General features: G+C 40.0%; 1 protein-coding gene across 1 annotated transcript in view; it reads right to left on the bottom strand.

The window, feature by feature from the left end:
* Positions 1-6,390: 6,390 nt before the first annotated feature.
* Positions 6,391-18,601, bottom strand: part of LOC131955046 (cytosolic carboxypeptidase 6) — a 65,697-nt gene continuing 53,486 nt past the window's right edge. The window contains exons 10-12 of the mRNA XM_059318994.1: positions 9,456-9,565; positions 9,113-9,323; positions 6,391-7,046 (exon numbers count right to left, since the gene is read on the bottom strand). Coding sequence (XP_059174977.1) covers positions 6,926-7,046; positions 9,113-9,323; positions 9,456-9,565 — 442 coding nt within the window. The 3' untranslated portion in view covers positions 6,391-6,925. The remainder of the gene's footprint in view (positions 7,047-9,112; positions 9,324-9,455; positions 9,566-18,601) is intronic.

Raw genomic sequence — 18,601 nt, 5'->3', positions numbered from 1 at the left:
CACTGTAGTTCCGCCCCTGTATAGATCTTTTGGTTGTTTTTAGGCTTAAAAGCTAGATCATTGTATCCTAAAATTTTTTAACTTTAATGTATTTAGTGTTAATAACTAATTTTCCATTAACACGTTTACTAATTATAAAACGATTAATAATATAAAGACGGGTCTTACCTTCTTGTTGTGTGAATTAGATTCGTCAACGAAATACTTCATCAGGTAAATGAACAACTACTGACTAGTGTCTTTAACAAAATGTGCAGAAGTGGTCAGTTTACAGTTCAGTAGTTCATAAACGGTTCGTTAATCTATGCATTACATCTTATTGTAAGAGTAAGGGTGTGGTGAGGGGTAGAGGTTAGGGGGATGGGGGGAGGGTAGAGAGTTGGGAAGGTTCAAGGGAAGGGGACAAGAAAGCGCCGATGAACATCTACATCAATAGTGCCGACTTTTTCCGGTCGTCTAGAAGACCAGGATAGTCGCCGCAACATTTCCCCAGCCCGATTTTCAAAGCTTTTTTGTTCTCCTAATCGACACCACTAAAAAAGAACGGTAGGCTGCGTCTTTGAAGTTGTCTATATGTCTGGCGGTCTCTCGAGCAATAGTCTCTGCATTTTTCTCATAGACGTTTCTCGACTATCGTGTTTGTTTGTAACTGTAGAAGAAAGATAACTCGACATCCACCTAATTTTTTTTATTTAAATTTAAATTTAAATTTTTTTTTTAATAATTTAGCCAGGATTTTTGGGCCCCCAATCGGTCTGGGCCCCCCCGCATTGCGGGGTCTGGCGGCACTGTAGTTCCGCCCCTGGAGAATAGTAGTGTGTATCAAAACTAAGATAAAATATAGTTTGAAATTGTGTTGACCTTGAATATGATATATTTTACGGTCCGCGATAATAATAAAAAAAATTGTATACATTTTAGAACTAAAATTTTACACTTATTGATAAATTAGATAGCATTGTTTTCGTATTTTTATAATTAAGATTTAGATCCTATTGGGGGAAAGTATTAGCCTCTTTAAACACATTATCAGACAGATATGCTGTTCAACCTCCCCCCCCCCCCCCCACCTGTTTTATGGTTGCGTTTAATAAAGGGATATCTATCCTTTCACATTATTAACAGACGAGGAAAATGGCGCTGTTGGGCCATTAGCGGACAGTAGCGCCCTCTGAGAGTTTGAGGGGTGAGCCTATACAAAGTATACCGAGACTGGTAGATGTAAAAGTGGGCAGGATACATGTGGTGTAGCAGAAAATGGTGATGGGAGCCAAGAGATGTGTTAAGGATATAGGATAAGGTATTTTTAAATATTGTTGTAGGCCTACACCACGTTTTAGACAAATGCGATGATTTCTTGACATGAGACAATTTGCTGTGATATTCTTTAGTTTTTATCAAAATGATGTTGAGGGGGTCGTCCATAAATGACGTCACACTCGTATGGGGGGGGGGGAGGGGTTCAGATGATGTGACGTCACACTTTTGCATTATAAAAAAACAATGTTAGAATTTCGCCGTTATTTCGCGTTTTAGAAATCGGTTTTAATAAATTGTAATAGGAATCGATTAAAATACTCTATGTTGACAGAGTTCAGACAAGATTTAGGAAATATATGGATGTTTTAAGAAAAATTCAACTGCAATTTGGAGGGGGGGGGGTTGTAGGCCGAGATGTGACGTCATTTTAGGGGGGGGGTGGTCTGGCTATTTGTGACGATGTGTGACGGAGGGGATAGGGGCGAGTTTAAAAACCGTCCATAAAAACGCGACGTCATTTATGGATGACCCCTTAGGGTAATTGAAAACAATATTTGCTTCTAGACTTACTAAATATGACCACATGTCCAACCTTCGAAATTACAGTTGTTTTTTTCTTGATATTTATGTCCACGTCACTAAAGATATAGTTTACTAATTAACCCAACTCTTCCAATAGACACAAATCAGTGGGCCATTTAATATCTTTCTTCTAATTATTACACACTTGCAATTAAGTTTAAGACCCATTACAATTTACTATAATTTGTGAATATCCAACCCACGTTTGATGGATAAGACCCCTTTGTTTATTACAATTACAAACGATTGTTTTGCCAAATTTTCTATGCTATAAAATATATTAGGCCCCCTTTGTTAATTACAAATTCTCGTTTCTGACAACGTTTCTGTTATAAAATATATAAGACCCCTTTGTTTATTACAAACAATTGTTTTGCCAACTTTTATATGCTATAAAATACATCAGACCCGCTTTGTTAATTACAAACTTTCGTTTGTGCCAACTTGTTTATTACAAAAAATTGTTTTGCCAAATTTTCTATGCTGTGAAATACATTAGGCCCTCTTTGTTAATGATCCGACAAATTCTAGTTTCTGACAACTGTTCTGTCATAAAATATATAAGACCCCTTTGCTTATTACAAACGATTGTTTTGTCAACTGTTCTATGCTATAAAATACTTCAGACCCCTTTTTGCTTACTACAAACTCTAGTTTCTGTTAACATTTCTACGTTGTAGAATCCAAGCGCGACCTGATAAGACTAAATAAATATTGCCTCCAGCGGTAACCCAACTCGAGACGTCCGTAATGTAAATTGTATTTGTAAGCCTGCCTAGCTAAGACAACAAGAAAGACTACCTAGTACCACCTGTTTTTATGAGGAAAAAATGACCAGTTCGTGTTTTTTTCGGCCGCGAATATTTCTTTTAGAGACTTGTTTAACGATAACAGCATTTCGGGGATTTTAGATCAATGTTCTATTACTAATTATTAGTCTTTCAAATATAGATTAAAAAATAGCTTTGATTTTTAAAATCAATTACAAACAAATATAAACAAGGAGAATAAATAAATCGAACAATTTAATATCATTTAATTATATTCCACAACAGCATTAGAAGAAAATAAAATATAAAAAAATAGTTTATCATCACGATTAGCCTAATGTTGCCACTACACCCCCTCCAAATATAAATAAATAAAACAATACAAAAACAAAGAACAACAACATAGCAACTGGTACCTTAAAAGATTGAAGAGGCTTTTAGATTGACAAGAGACTTACAGTGGCGGAACTAGAAAAAATGGGCCACCCCGCAAAAAATTTTTTTGGGCCCCCCACATATATATATATATATATATATATATATATATATATATATATATATATATATATATATATATATATATATATATATACAAACACAATACGAACATAGGATACTCCTTTCTGGCCTGATCGGGTTTTGAGAAAAAAAATCAATTAAATCGAATCACACCAACATGTCATGTGTATGAGTGCATTGGTCTGTTTTGAAAATCTCTGTTTTTATTTACATTTAATACCTCTAATAATTAAGTCGGTCGAAAGTATATAAAAAGTATATAAAAGTATATAAATCATGAAGCTTTGCATAAGTAATGGTGTCTCGTGTTATGTTTATTTTTATGTTTTTTTGTATTTATATTATTAATTTTAACTACTTTTCATTTGTATACTATACCATTTTTTAGTACTTATTTTTTTAAAATAATAATTAAGACCAGTAGTTGCTTTTAATTTGAATATTACAAATCTATTAAAAAGAGCTTTTGAGCAACCCTATTTGACTATTTGAAAAAGGGAAATAATTTATGGAAGTGGTTTGAGCGTTTGCCTATCATTCACACCTACAGCTAATGTGTATATTTTTTTTATTTTTTTACGCAACAGCATGTCTTAGCTACTATATAACATCACTACTGTATTAAATCTGTTATCTGTTTGTTATTTACAAAACCACTATCAAGGAGCCAGTGACGAAACTAATATATATATATATATATATATATATATATATATATATATATATATATATATATATATATATATATATATATATATATATATATATATATAATTCGTGTATTTATTTGAGACTTTTGCCTTGTTTTCTAGAACAGTGGTTATTAAACGTAAACAATGTCGGCACTTTATTTCTTTGATATTAGTTGTTGGAGCGTTAGCTTGTCTACACTACCACTGATACGAGCCAGCTTAGTTGTTGAGGCGCTATCTATTCGCTTCTTGTAAGGCTAAGAGCAGGAGGGGAGGTCTGAGAAAGGAACTTAAAAGGGACAACAAAGCACCGATGTGCTTTTATCCATCAGTACCAAATTTGGGATGGTCTCAAAAAGCCGTCTTAATATCTACCGGCCTCTCGCGCAATTGATGTTTTTTTTTCAAAAGAATTTTGCCGTCAACAGCGTGTGTTTGATTGTAGGAAAAAGAATATACAAGAGCGTGGGATGTTGTCTATAGAATAAAGATACTCCAACCGCAGCTACATTATTCTTTTTTCAAAACAACCATCAGGTCAAAAATGCAAGAAAATTAATTTTGACTATACAAAAATGATTATGGGCGGCTGTGGGCCCCCTAAACGGCGTGGGCCCCCCCGCATTGCGGGGTCTGGCGGCACTGTAGTTCCGCCCCTGGAGACTTACTGTGATTGTCTTAGTCTATTTGCATATGACTTAAAAAAAACAATTTTAACATGCAAGTTCACAGACCACAGGTTATAAAAATGAACATATATTAAAAAAACATGTAGGCCCTAATGTTCTTTGAAAAAAAATCAAATAAAAAACATACCGATTTATGTTTGTATTCCCGAGACCGATTTCAGGTTTTAAAACAAACTAGCAGTCCCTGCGCCACACAGGCTTACAATAATAGTGTGTACCAAAATGAGTGACACGTTTGCACCGCTCCGTAATTCAACACTACACATACTTATCTCCCACACAAGTGCAAATAAACCCGGGGACGGGCTAGAAAGAGCTGTCAGGTCACAGTTCAATGACGCTGAATGCAGTGGCAGCGAGGAATTTTTTTTCCACGGTTTAAAAACACAAACAGAACACAATTTAGTTAATAAGAGAGGCTCGAAAGGTTGAAACAGAATTATTTATTTCAGTAGCGAATCACGAGGGTTGCATCAGGTCTCTGAGAATTTCTTAAGAGAGCACTGGGCGGTCTTTTGGGCGTAGTGAGTTTTTTTTTCTATTAAAAATAAAAAAGAAAATAGGAAAGGAAAAAGAAACTCTAGCACAGTGGTTCCCAACCTTTTTCGAGTGGCGACCCCCTTTTATAAAAAGTAAGTGACCCGCGACCCCCATAGAATTAAAAAGCCGAAATTAGTATGGAAAGTAATAAGCACTATAATAAGATTTGCTAGTAGACTTTCAATATGAACTACTCTTGATAACTGTTTTAATAGCATGAGTAAAATTGCATACTATTCACTAAACCTTCGTGGTTAAGTTTTTAATTTAAAAAAAAAATTTTAACGCCAACCTATGTCATTATAAGTATCTTAATTTTGTTTTTAATCAAAGAATAGTGTTGAAAATATATTCTCGAAAAGTCAATAAATTTTACGTTTGGGTATGAATGGTGAATACTACACCAAAATTGTGTCTGCAGTTTTTCATCTTACTCGGAATCATTCTGCAAATCAAAGAATTCATCTTGTAATTCATCGGGAATGCTGGCAACATCAATGGAAGAAGAGCATGGATAATACGTAAATGCAGATTCCTCTTTTTTCAGCTCAGAGAAATAGCGATGCAGTTCGTTTTCAAGAGATTCAAAATGCCCATAAATCGCTTCTTTCAAAATTTTAATTATCTCCCAATCAGATTCATCTACCACACCGCAGAGTTTCTCAAATTAACAATATTTCCAAGATTTATTTTCTTTACCGATTTTGCAGCTTTGATAAAAATGCCCCGAGATTATCATGGAAAGTTGTAATATTCGTTAATTTTCCCTGAATCTTCAGGTTAAGCTTACCTTGATGTTCGAACACATCTGCTAGGTATGATACTCTCTTAAACCACTCTATGTCGTTTTAAGTATACCAAAAAGTCTTGTTTCCTTTGCACTTTCAAGAACAATTTGATTTCAGATTTCAATTCAAAAACACAATTTACAACATTTCGTTTGACAGCCAGCGTACTGTAGTGTAAAAGAGCAGAACCTCGTGATCTATATTAATGTTTTTGCTCAGTTCTTTGAAGGCTCCAGATTTCATATAATTTACGACTTATACTAGCAATGGACTCTTGATGTCGATTGGTTAGGGTAATGGTTAGGGAGCTAAATCTTTTCTGTTTTCTGAAAGCCCGATTTTGAGCTAAACATAGATGGCGCACCATCCGTACAAACCCCCACAGCCGTTCTAACCCATTTTAATCATCCCGTTTAAAAAAAAATAGTATTTATTTTTTCCATGCTATCTTCACAAAATAGCAACTCTTCTTTGCTATTATCCGCATGAATATAGACACAGACTAGCAACTGCCAACACGAACTCACGTCTGTTGATTTATCAACTTGAAAAGCAAACAATGGTGAAAGCTTAATTTCAATAAAAATGTGTTATTTAACATTAACGTACATGCAGCGTTTGATGAGATTTTCTCCTATTTTTTTTTTTTTTTTTTGCTTGGCATTTTCTATCGCGATTTCATTTGATGCTTGCACTAATGCTGGTGAAAACTTCCTGTTCGATCAAGTCTCTGGCGTTTGCAACTAGCTTCTTACCGACGAAAGAACTCCATATATTTTTGTGTGTGTTCCGAATGACTCGTCTCAAATGACGTTTTAGTTTTGAAGATTGTATACATGCGTGACTGAGAACAACTTTGTACAATGCGCTTTGTTTCTTCTCTATTACATTTCCAGTGATGTTAATAAAGCCGAATTTCAAAATTTTTTCTAAATATTTATGTTTTGTTTCAAACTACTAAGGTTTAGTATACCAGTTGGCGACCCCCCAAAAAGACCTTCGCGACCCCCAGGGGGGTCGCGACCCCCAGGTTGGGAACCCGTGCTCTAGCATCAAATGTTGCGCTCTTGCACAAGTTGTCTCCCCTACAAGTGGCGACCGTCTCGGTTGATTCGCACGCCGGAAGTCATCTCTGGGTAAATGTTGGCGGATGGAATCATGAACTCAGACGGCTTCTGGTTGAACCGGTCATCACGACGCTCCGATCTGGCCAAATAGAAGGGAGGTGTTAGGGAGGGGGAGAGAGGAGGGGTAATGAAACAAACGGCATGAATTCTTATGATAAAATATAAGGTTAAATAAAATAAAAACTTATACATAATACATTGTAATCTGCAAGCACACAACAATAGTGTTTCTTCCAGGCATCTCTTCGAAAAAAAATATACCCCCCCCCCACCCCGAACGAAATGGAATTTATATTGAAAATATATTATACTTTTAACAGTGTCCGCCCCCCCCCCCCCCCCCAAGGAAAAAAGTCTGGAAGAAACACTAAAACACTGCGCAAGAGGGCTGTTAAATTTTTTTTAACTATAAGTGGCCGTGATATTAATAAGAAAAATACGAACTCAAATTCATTGCGATATAAAAATAACCACTTTGTATGCTAAAATAGCACATCATATATTTCAGTATATACATAAAATCCCTTTATTGAAGGGAAAGCATAGAGTCATACTCATAGTATCTTACTCCCAAAGAACCTTCGTCACACATCGTCACAAAAGTATACAGTCATAGTATCTTACTAACCACGAACCTTCGTCACACATCGTCACAAAAGTATAAAGTCATAGTATCCTACTCCCCACGAACCTTCGTCACACATCGTCACAAAAGCCCCAACTTCCCACTTGCCGTGGAGTGTAGTGTGACATCCTTTATGGACGATTGCATAACCCAAAAACAATTATATAAAAAAAAAACAATATTACAGTAGACTAATCAATCTTATCAAGTAGCCGCAATATATCGCATTAACTAAATCCTTATCGATTATTTGGTTATAATTCTCTGGCCCAGTAATTCTGCTTCAAAAAAAAAAATCAAGATTAAATTAAGAAACTCGTCTCTCCCCGCCACTAGCTCACGATACAACACACGGAAGTTTGAGACCCCTAACGTCTGAGGTAGCGAATCAACCAAAACTCTAGCGCTGTCTAGGTCAGGACAATGTGAGAGGCACCCTCCCTGCCCCTAGCTCACGATACAACACACGGAAGTTTGAGACCCCTAACGTCTGGGGTAGCGAATCAACCAAAACTGTAGCGCTGTCTAGGTCAGGACAATGTGAGAGGCCCCGGGATTTGGTACGTCAATCGCGATCTTACCTGCGGCACATTGTTCATTGTTTTTTTTTCGAGAAATTAAAATGGTTCTGGATTGCAAACATGTCCTGAACGCCGGTCAGGTTAAGTCACCCCCCCCCCCCCCCCGACACACACACACCATTTACCTGAATGTGTTGTATAAAAGGATAACATTGACTCTTGAACTTAATGTCCCCCACCCCTCTTTAACCGTTGTTGTAGATTGTACCGGACTGTGTTTTAGTCATAAGCTCTGTCCCCAACCTTGCTGTAGACTTTAATATCCTTTGACTTGGTTATATGCCTTGTGCCCCCCCCCTTTCATTTTCACATTACCTATTACTGTTGACTTCATCATGGGCCCTGCCCCCCCCCCCTTTCCACTACCTGCTACTGTATCACCCTGCGATTTTGTCATGGGTCCTGTTCCCCCTCCTCCTTTTTTCACACCCCACTCCTACATTTACATTACCTGTTACTGTTATTGTAGACTGTATCACCCTGTGATTTTGTCATGGGCGCTGTACCCCCCCCCCTTTTCACACCCACTCCTACCTTTACATTACCTGCTACTGTTGTTGTAGACTGTATCACCTTTTGATTTTGTCATGGGCCCTGTAACCCCCCCCCCCCCCTTTTCACACCCCCACTCCTACCTTTACATTACCTGTTTCTGTTATTGTAGACTGTATCACCCTGTGATTTTGTCATGGGCGCTGTACCCCCCCCCCCTTTTCACACCCACTCCTACCTTTACATTACCTGCTACTGTTGTTGTAGACTGTATCACCTTTTGATTTTGTCATGGGCCCTGTACCCCCCCCCCCCTTTCACACCCCACCCCCTACCTTTACATTACCTGCTACTGTTGTTGTAGACTGTATCACCCTGTGATTTTGTCATGGGCCCTGTACCCCCCCCCCCTTTTTTTTCACACCCCACCCCCAACATTTACATTACCTGCTACTGTTGTTGTAGACTGTATCACCCTGTGATTTTGTCATGGGCTCTGACGGCGCCCTCTCCCCGCCGTTGCCCCTCTCGCTGTGCCTGGGCGCGTTGCTGGGCGCGGGTTTGGGCACGAGACTGCTGCTGGGCTTGACGCTGATGTAGCCCATCAGCTTGTAGTAATCGAGGAAGGTGCGCGCCACGTTTCGCCCCAGCTTCATATCTGCACTAATGGTTAATTGAAATATGCGCCGCAGTCACCAAACACCCGTGTGCTAGTCCACACAATAGCATGTAATAACCAGCAGTATAAAAAAAAATGAAATAAAAGAAGTATCGATTGGGCTAAGGATACAAGCTTCCTCTGTGTAGGGCATTGATTGTCCCGTGCTGTTGGTCTGGTAGCTGAAGAAGGAGACCTCCAACGTGTAACAATGAGACTCGTCCAGACAGCTGCCTAGCGTTCTGGGGAAGTAAACAATAGAGAGGGCATGAGAATCGTACATGACTAGGGTATGAGAACCGTACGGGACTAGGGCATGAGAACCGTACATGACTAGGGCATGAGAACTGTATATGTTTAGGGCATGAGAACCGTACGGGACTAGGGCATGAGAACCGTACGGGACTAGGGCATGCGAACTGTACGGGACTAGGGCATGAGAACCGTGCATGACTAGGGCATGAGAACCGTACGTGACATGAGAACCGTACATGACTAGGGCATGAGAACCGTACGGGACTAGGGCATGAGAACTGTACATGACTAGGGCATGAGAACCGTGCATGACTAGGGCATGAGAACCGTACGGGACTAGGGCATGAGAACTGTACATGACTAGGGCATGAGAACCGTACGGGACTAGGGCATGAGAACCGTGCATGACTAGGGCATGAGAACCGTACGGGACTAGGGCATGAGAACCGTACGGGACTAGGGCATGAGAACCGTGCATGACTAGGGCATGAGAACCGTACGGGACTAGGGCATGAGAACCGTACGTGACATGAGAACCGTACATGACTAGGGCATGAGAACCGTACGTGACTAGGGCATGAGAACCGTACGGGACTAGGGCATGAGAACCGTACGTGACATGAGAACCGTACATGACTAGGGCATGAGAACTGTACATGACTAGGGCATGAGAACCGTACATGACTAGGGCATGAGAACTGTATATGTTTAGGGCATGAGAACCGTACGTGACTAGGGCATGAGAACCGTACATGACTAGGGCATGAGAACCGTACATGACTAGGGCATGAGAACCGTACATGACTAGGGCATGAGAACCGTACGGGACTAGGGCATGAGAACCGTACGTGACATGAGAACCGTACATGACTAGGGCATGAGAACTGTACTTGACTAGGGCATGAGAACCGTACGGGACTAGGGCATGAGAACCGTACGGGACTAGGGCATGAGAACCGTACATGACTAGGGCATGAGAACTGTACATGACTAGGGCATGAGAACCGTACGGGACTAGGGCATGAGAACCGTACGGGACTAGAACGTGTTTAATTAATTTGATAAACAGACATTTTACCACGGTCCGTGAAGAAGTTAATTAAAATATGTTTAATATTTGTGTATATTTTATATAAAATGCGTTATCGTTATTTAATACGGTTGAATTTTTTTAAAAGAAAGAAATTGAAACGAAGTATCATTTTTAAAAAAAATATATAAATGGTGTGACACGTGTCGTTAAATTAGCTGAAATTCAAGAAAGCATGATGAATAAAATTAACACCCAAATAGGTTTTAGTTTAGCTTAATATTTCGAGATAACAAAATTTAAATTTCAATTATAATCTGATTACTGAAACTGCCCTGGTTAATATTTGAATAAAGGCCCTCTTAGTCTCTCTTAGATGATGTTTGTATGGGTTTTAGAACGTTTCTCTTGAAAAATTAAAATGGCGTATTATTTTTTTTAAGAGTGTGAAATATTTTTAAGCACTTGCCATAGACAAGAAATAAAGTTCACAAACTAAACGTAGGGCGTGGGAACACATTCAAAAGTGTAATTAGATTTCTTAATTTGTTTTCATTCATATTTAAACAATTATCCTTTTAAGTGATATTCTATTATTTTTAGTACGTGTTAATTTAGTTTAGAAAATTCAGGTATAAAAACGTTTCATTTTTTTTACATTTGTTATAGAAAACGTGTTAAGTTCACGAACTAAGCCATGGAGTATACCCCACACATTTGGTTATTTCATTAGCTCCAACACTTGCATTAAGCTGCGAGGTATCTTTATCAAACATTAGCTCCCAGTAAATGGACTCAGCGTTCTTTATACAGATGGCGCTGGGACAATCGTGTATTTGTTACACGGCGTTGAGAGCTGCATTCTCAGTACATCTGCTGTTGGTGCAGTCTCCTACACCATGCTCAGACCAAACAATGCCAACAACGACGCATGCAACTTTGATACACACGTAACATAATGGATGTCTCCTACACCATGCTCAGACCAAACAATGCCAACAACGACGCATGCAACTTTGATACACACGTAACATAATGGATGTAACGGAGGGAAGACAACGCCATGCTGCCTCGCGAAAACAAGGCAGGATATCCGGTTACTAGCACAGATAAACTCGGCGCGCTGACGTAGGCAAGTAATCGCAGACGTACTTTTGCCAGGAAAAACACGCCTGGTTCCACCTATACATTTTCACACAGAAGAGGGGAGAAATTTGGACAAGTTTTTTTTCAGCAAGACTTTTCGTTATTTACTCTACCACCACCCCCCCCCCCCTTTCACACTTCAACATTCATCATGTACTTGCAATATGATCGGGGGAAAAAATGAACACGATTTTGCAATCAACGCTACATGCTACATAAATTAGAACAGTTTCGAACGCAAGTAGTCTAACTTCATTCATTTCAATAGTGTGTTGGTGACAGTTTGGCTCCAGAAATGGGCAAGCTTTCTGTATTGCCCATAGCGGGGTATTCTAAACGTTGAACGTGCCTACACAAATTAGGACATGAATCAAGCATTATCAACACAATCACAGAAAGGGCCGAGCTGCGGCAGGAAATAGATGGCAGCACTGTGCTTAAAATGGCAGCACCGTGCCCCATTCGTCCTCCGCCCACGGGCGAGCTTTGGTTCTGTTTGACAGCGTTTTGCAGTTACCGGGTGGGGGCATAATCCCCCGCTTTTCAGAAAAAAAAAATATCTATATAGGTTTTGTTGAGATTTCTATCAGCGGAGAAATCAATATCCCCCGTCTCTATGATTGAGTGGATGGGGAATTCAGGCCGCGGACACATTCAACCAACTGGTCAACTCAATATTCGTTTAGCCGGGTTTGAATTATTAGCGGCTCGGGAGGAAAAATGGATAGCGTACGCAAGACAGATCACGTAGACAAATTTCGCTTGTTCCAAAACTTTTCTTCTGAAAGACAAATCAAACAGGCACATTTCGCTTGTTCCAAAACTTTTCTTCCGAAAGAGAATTCAAACAGACCAATCTCGCTGGCTTTACAACTTAGCTTGGGAAAGGCAAATAAAAAAGTCCAATTTCCCTCACTCTTCAACTTTGGAATTTCATAAGGCCAAGAGTAACGATAAGAGACACGCATTCTTCTCTCAATGTATTGTAGAATATAGATCAACAACAAAAGACGTTCTAACTGTTCATCAACAGTTGTTGTGTTTACCTAAACTTTATAATAGCACGGGAGGGCGCGTAGTTCAGTATAATACTTTAAACTTCAATGGTAAAAAAATGGAGAAAATATGCAAGTTTACACGTTGGCTGGGTTGGTGTGTGTGTATGTGTGTTAGTGTGTGTGTGTGAGCGCGCGAGGGGTATGTGTGATTGACAGCCAAGGGGCATACATTTTTACCGTTATAATTTGTATATATTATATTATATTAAATCCTATTAAACTATAAACTAAATTAAATAAAAACTACTAATTTAAAAAAAAAAGAACATTAAAAAAAACAACGAAACGCCATTATGGGATAACATTGCTGACGTCAAGTATGTTTGTTCCCTGATCCATAACACCATTACAACCCAACCAAGCGAGCTCAACGTTTATTTTGGCAGGGTGAGCAGGTTGTACGGTGCACGTGCAATTAACTATGTAGTTAGCATATGTCTACGCTGTCAACGGGAAAACAGGTTTTATGTTACAGACACGTAGCCACATAACCTGGGTTAACTCCATGTACACAGGTGTAAAGGTACAGCTTACTTCATCGATATGTGGGTCAGCTTACTTCATCGATATGTGAATCAGCTTACTTCATCGATATGTGGATCTGCTTACTTCATCGATATGTGGATCTGCTTACTTCATCGATATGTGAATCAGCTTACTTCATCAATTTGTAACTCAATTTACTTCATCGATTTGTAAATCAGCTTACTTTATCAAAATGTGAATCAGCTTCTCATTGATATGCGAATCATCTTACTTCATTACCTATGTAGCATTGTATAACTCCCTAGCAAAAATGCCTGAACTTGCTGCCTCTTTTCTCTGTGTAGCAATGTTACTCTTTACTGGCTCAATTCTCTATGTAAGAGCTATTAAGGCAAGATTATTTCATGGTGTAAGCAATAGTACTTTACAGTACTTCTTCTGTATACACCAATATATCAAACAAAACTTATTCCATCTGTATGCGCATATTTATCACTGTAAGCTTACTTCATATGTATTCACCAATCTATCAAAGTAATCTTACTCCATCTGTAAGCACCACTCTATCAAAGTAAGCTTACTTCATCTGTAAGCACCACTCTATCAAAGAAAGCTTCCTTTATCGCCCATCTACCCACTGGGAGGGCGAATGTATCAAGCTAATCTGTCGAGTAGATAAACGACTTGCGCTGTCTTGTGTGTTGCAGTTGATGTTCTCCCTAGGCTCGATTGAACAAAGATCTGACAGTGCAGCTGATGTTACGCGTACATTGTTAAATATTCGGGTCTTCCCGAATATTTCTAGTAGAACTAGAGGTTGACTTCAACTACGAGAAAATCACAGGAAATCACAAGGTCAGGAGAAAATCAAAAGATGATCATGAGAAAATCAAGAGATGATCATGAGAAAATCAAGAGATGATCATGAGAAAATCAAGAGATGATAATGAGAAAATCAAGAGATGATCGCGGGAAATCACAAGATCATGAGAAAATCAAGAGATGATCATGAGAAAATCAAGAGATGATTATGAGAAAATCATGAGAATGATATATAACACCAAACTCTATGTATGTTAATTTCGATGAAGGAAACAGTTTAAGAATATGACGCTGTGTGGGATTTTTTTCCCCACTGCAAACTCTTTCTGACGTAATTTAGTTGTTAAAAAGTTGTTTATTTTAATGTAATTTGCTTACTTTTAATGAAAGGGTTTTAAGACATTACTTGTTGTTTTAGAGAACCCATCTACCATACAAGTCTTCATGAATAAATAATTAGAAATAACTAAAAATTCTTTGATCGATATCGCACGAGCGTAACTCATATTTCAAGCTAATCTGTAGATGCAAAACAACTTAAAGCATGGCGGAGGGCCACATACCTACATGCTGTATCTTGTATTAACCCATTAATTACTTTTTTGTTTTGTAAGGTTTTTTTTTACCAAGCCATTTTACAGACAGCTCGAGACTAAAAGAGTTAACAGTATTATTTTTTTAAAACGTATTTTGTTTTAGAAGTGTTCTTCCGTGCAAACACAATCCAAATAGAATGATGAGAAAAATTAGATGAGATAATTTGGAGCAAAAAAAAAAATAATCTCTAAGACCACTTTCCTACAACCAGTTCTAGGCAAAGAGAAGTTACTCTAGATGAAGATTGATGACACCTTTTTCAAATCAATTGTTTCAATCATGCGTGCAATCTCTTTCATTACCCGCTCTTTTAACTTTAAATTTGAGCCTCCAAAAAAATAAAATAAAAAAAATAATAATCTAACAATCGTTTGGAAGACGAAGCACCAGGTAAAAATGTAAAACGGTTCCAGTAAAGTGTGAGTACATGGATTAAGGTGTTGGCAGAGGGTGAAGTACACCTCAAGGTTACCGTTTGTTGAAAATTGGTGTTTTTTTTTCTTCCCGAGGAGATGACTTTAGGGAGATGGACTGCTCAGGGCGCCAAGACGGTGCTAATGTTAACGAACGATGTTTTAATAACCATAGCAGATGGGATGCTGGGTTGGAGGTTTTTTGTTTGCGTTAGTGCCGGGGGTTTTTATATCGTACGAGCGAAGCTGTAGTAGGTCGAGATTGTTTTCTTTAGTTGTAGGTGAAAACTAAAACAAGGTTAAAAAATGTTCCGATTTTTGTTAATTATAGTTGAAACTAGATCTATAGCTAGCTTAAAATGTTGAAATTGTCTTAGTTATAGCTGAAACTATATCTAGCTTAAAATGATGAAATTGTCTTAGATATAGCTGAAACTATAGTAAGCCTCAAATGTTCCAGTTTTGTTAACAACAGATGAAACCAAAGCTAGCATAACATGTTTTATTAGTTGTTTAACATAATAAGTAAAACGCGGATGAATTTGAGAACAAAACTCACTTGAATAAAAAAAAATTACCAAATAGTCCACACAAACGGTAATCAGATTAAATATTTCTGTTACGCTACAACATTCGAAGGTTTAAGAAGACAGTCCTAACTACTTAGAGAGATTGCAGTTAGATTTGCAGTTCTAGTGAAATATCTGGCCCCTGTATACCTCTATCCATAACACTTTCAAGATGTTGGTCCACTTAGTTCTTATAGTACAAAAAAGCAGTGGCGTCACTGGGTTGGGTGTCACCCGGTGCTGTAACCTAGAATGTCACCCCCCCCCTCCACTAATTTTATGTCGCCCCTCACCCCATACAATTTTGTTATTTTAACTTGAGAAAACATTGTTTTCACAGTACATTTTACGATTTTTCGTCACGGTGTCACCCCTTATAATGGTATCACCGGTGCGAACCGCACCCCTCGTACTCGACTTATGACGCCACTGCCACAAAGACATTACACATAAAATAGGGTTCTATTGGTATGTCAGGTTTGCGAAATTATGATACATTCTAGGTAACTAATGTTAGTCGTCGTGTAGAAATGACTTTTTTTTCTCTCCAAAAATTGTCTTCTGAAGAAAGGGTATGTGAGTAGAAAGATGTCAGGTTCGCGAAATTATGATACACGAGAAAAATGGCCCGTTGAGGAAGGGTACAACGGGCGCTAGGCTGATAGTGCTGTCTCTTTTCTCTAAACTAAAACTAACCCACCCTCCCACACACCACCCCCACCCCACCCCCACACACCACCCCCACCCCCACCCCCCACCACACACCCCCCCACCCCCACCCCTCACCCCCACACACCACCCCCTCCACACACCGCCCCCCCACCCCCCACCCCCCCCCAAAAAAAAACATGTCTACCGTCCCATTCAACGAAATATAATTATATACTTTTTCCAGTGTCCGCCCCCTCCCAGAAAATTCTACCCCCGCCCCCGAAAATTTCAAGTACCCCCACCCCTCTCCGGGGAGGAAAAAGTCTGAAAGAAACACTGAAACCAACCCACCCCCCCACACCCCCCCACCCCCACACACCACCCCCCCACACACACCCCCCCCCCCACCCCTCCACCCCCCCCCCCAAAAAAAAACATGTCTACCGTCCCATTGCAAGAAAACCACTTTTTAGATTAGACACATTAATTAGGCGGTAATTTTATTATAGAGTATCAATGAGGAAATTTCTTTTGAGTTGGGGAGGGGGGGGGGCTCAGACGTTCTTACGCGGGGGGTGGGGCTTCGCCCCTACCCGAAGAATTGTATGCCAGAAACTCTTCACGCAAACCATTTAGATTAGACAACATTTCTTTTTTTCAATGTTTACGCGAGAATCAATGACGTCATTACATTACTGTGTGCACTCTCTGGTTTGAGATTATGTTCTACTCTACGCTAAATGTGTCGACGTCATATTTCGTTTTTCGAATTACTGTGCATGTTTTTAAATTGCTTGTGTTTTCTCTAGAGCGTTCTTGTCAGACAGAGCGTTCTTGTCAGACAGAGCGTTCTTGTCAGACAGACAGCGAAACTATTATTATAGACAGAGCGTTCTTGTCAGACAGAGCGTTCTTGTCAGACAGACAGCGAAACTATTATTATAGACGAGAAAAATGGCCCGTTGAGGAATGGTACAACGGGCGCTAGGCTGATAGTGCTGTCTCTTTTCTCTAAACTAAAACCAACCCACCCCACCCACACACCAGCCCCACCCCACCCCCACACCCCACCCCCACCCCCACCCCCACCACACACCACCCCCACCCCTCACCCCCACACACCACCCCCTCCACACACCGCCCCCCCACCCCCCACCCCCCCAAAAAAAAACATGTCTACCGTCCCATTCAACGAAATATAATTATATACTTTTTCCAGTGTCCGCCCCCTCCCAGAAAATTCTACCCCCGCCCCCGAAAATTTCAAGTACCCCCACCCCTCTCCGGGGAGGAAAAAGTCTGAAAGAAACACTGAAACCAACCCACCCCCCCACACACCACCCCCCACCCCCCCACACACCACCCCCCATCCCCCCCACCCCCCACCCCACACACCCCCCCCCCCCCCACCCCTCCACCACCCCCCACCCCCAAAAAAAACATGTCTACCGTCCCATTCAACGAAATATAATTATATACTTTTTCCAGTGTCCGCCCCCTCCCAGAAAATTATACCCCCGCCCCCGAAAATTTCAAGTACCCCCACCCCTCTCCGGGGAGGAAAAAGTCTGAAAGAAACACTGAAACCAACCCACCCCCCCACACACCACCCCCCCACCCCCACACACCACCCCCCCCCCACACACACACACCCCCCCCCACCCCTCCACCCCCCCCCAACCCCCCCCAAAAAAAAACATGTCTACCTTCCCATTGCAAGAAAACCACTTTTTAGATTAGACACATTAATTAGGCTGTAATTTTATTATAGAGTATCGATGAGGAAATTTCTTTTGAGTTGGGGAGGGGGGGGGGCTCAGACGTTCTTACGCGGGGGGGTGGGGCTTCGCCCCTACCCGAAGAATTGTATGCAAGAAACTCTTCACGCAAACCATTTAGATTAGACAACATTTCCTTTTTTTCAATGTTTACGCGATAATCAATGACGTCATATTACTGTCTGCACTCTCTGGTTTGAGATTATGTTCTACTCTACGCTAAATGTGTCGACGTCATATTTCGTTTTTCGAATTACTGTGCATGTTTTTAAATTGCTTGTGTTTTCTCTAGAGCGTTCTTGTCAGACAAAGCGTTCTTGTCAGACAGAGCGTTCTTGTCAGATAGACAGACAGCGAAACTATTAGTATTAACGAGAAAAATGGCCCGTTGAGGAAGGGTACAACGGGCGCTAGGCTGATAGTGCTGTCTCTTTTCTCTAAACTAAAACCAACACCCCCCCCACACACACCAC

The sequence above is a fragment of the Physella acuta genome, unplaced genomic scaffold (genome assembly GCF_028476545.2).
Source record: "Physella acuta isolate Inbredline_101_S28 unplaced genomic scaffold, ASM2847654v3 ptg001051l, whole genome shotgun sequence".
Taxonomy (NCBI): domain Eukaryota; kingdom Metazoa; phylum Mollusca; class Gastropoda; family Physidae; genus Physella; species Physella acuta.
Note: the sequence above shows the minus strand (reverse complement) of the source record. Positions and strands in the feature narration are given on the sequence as shown.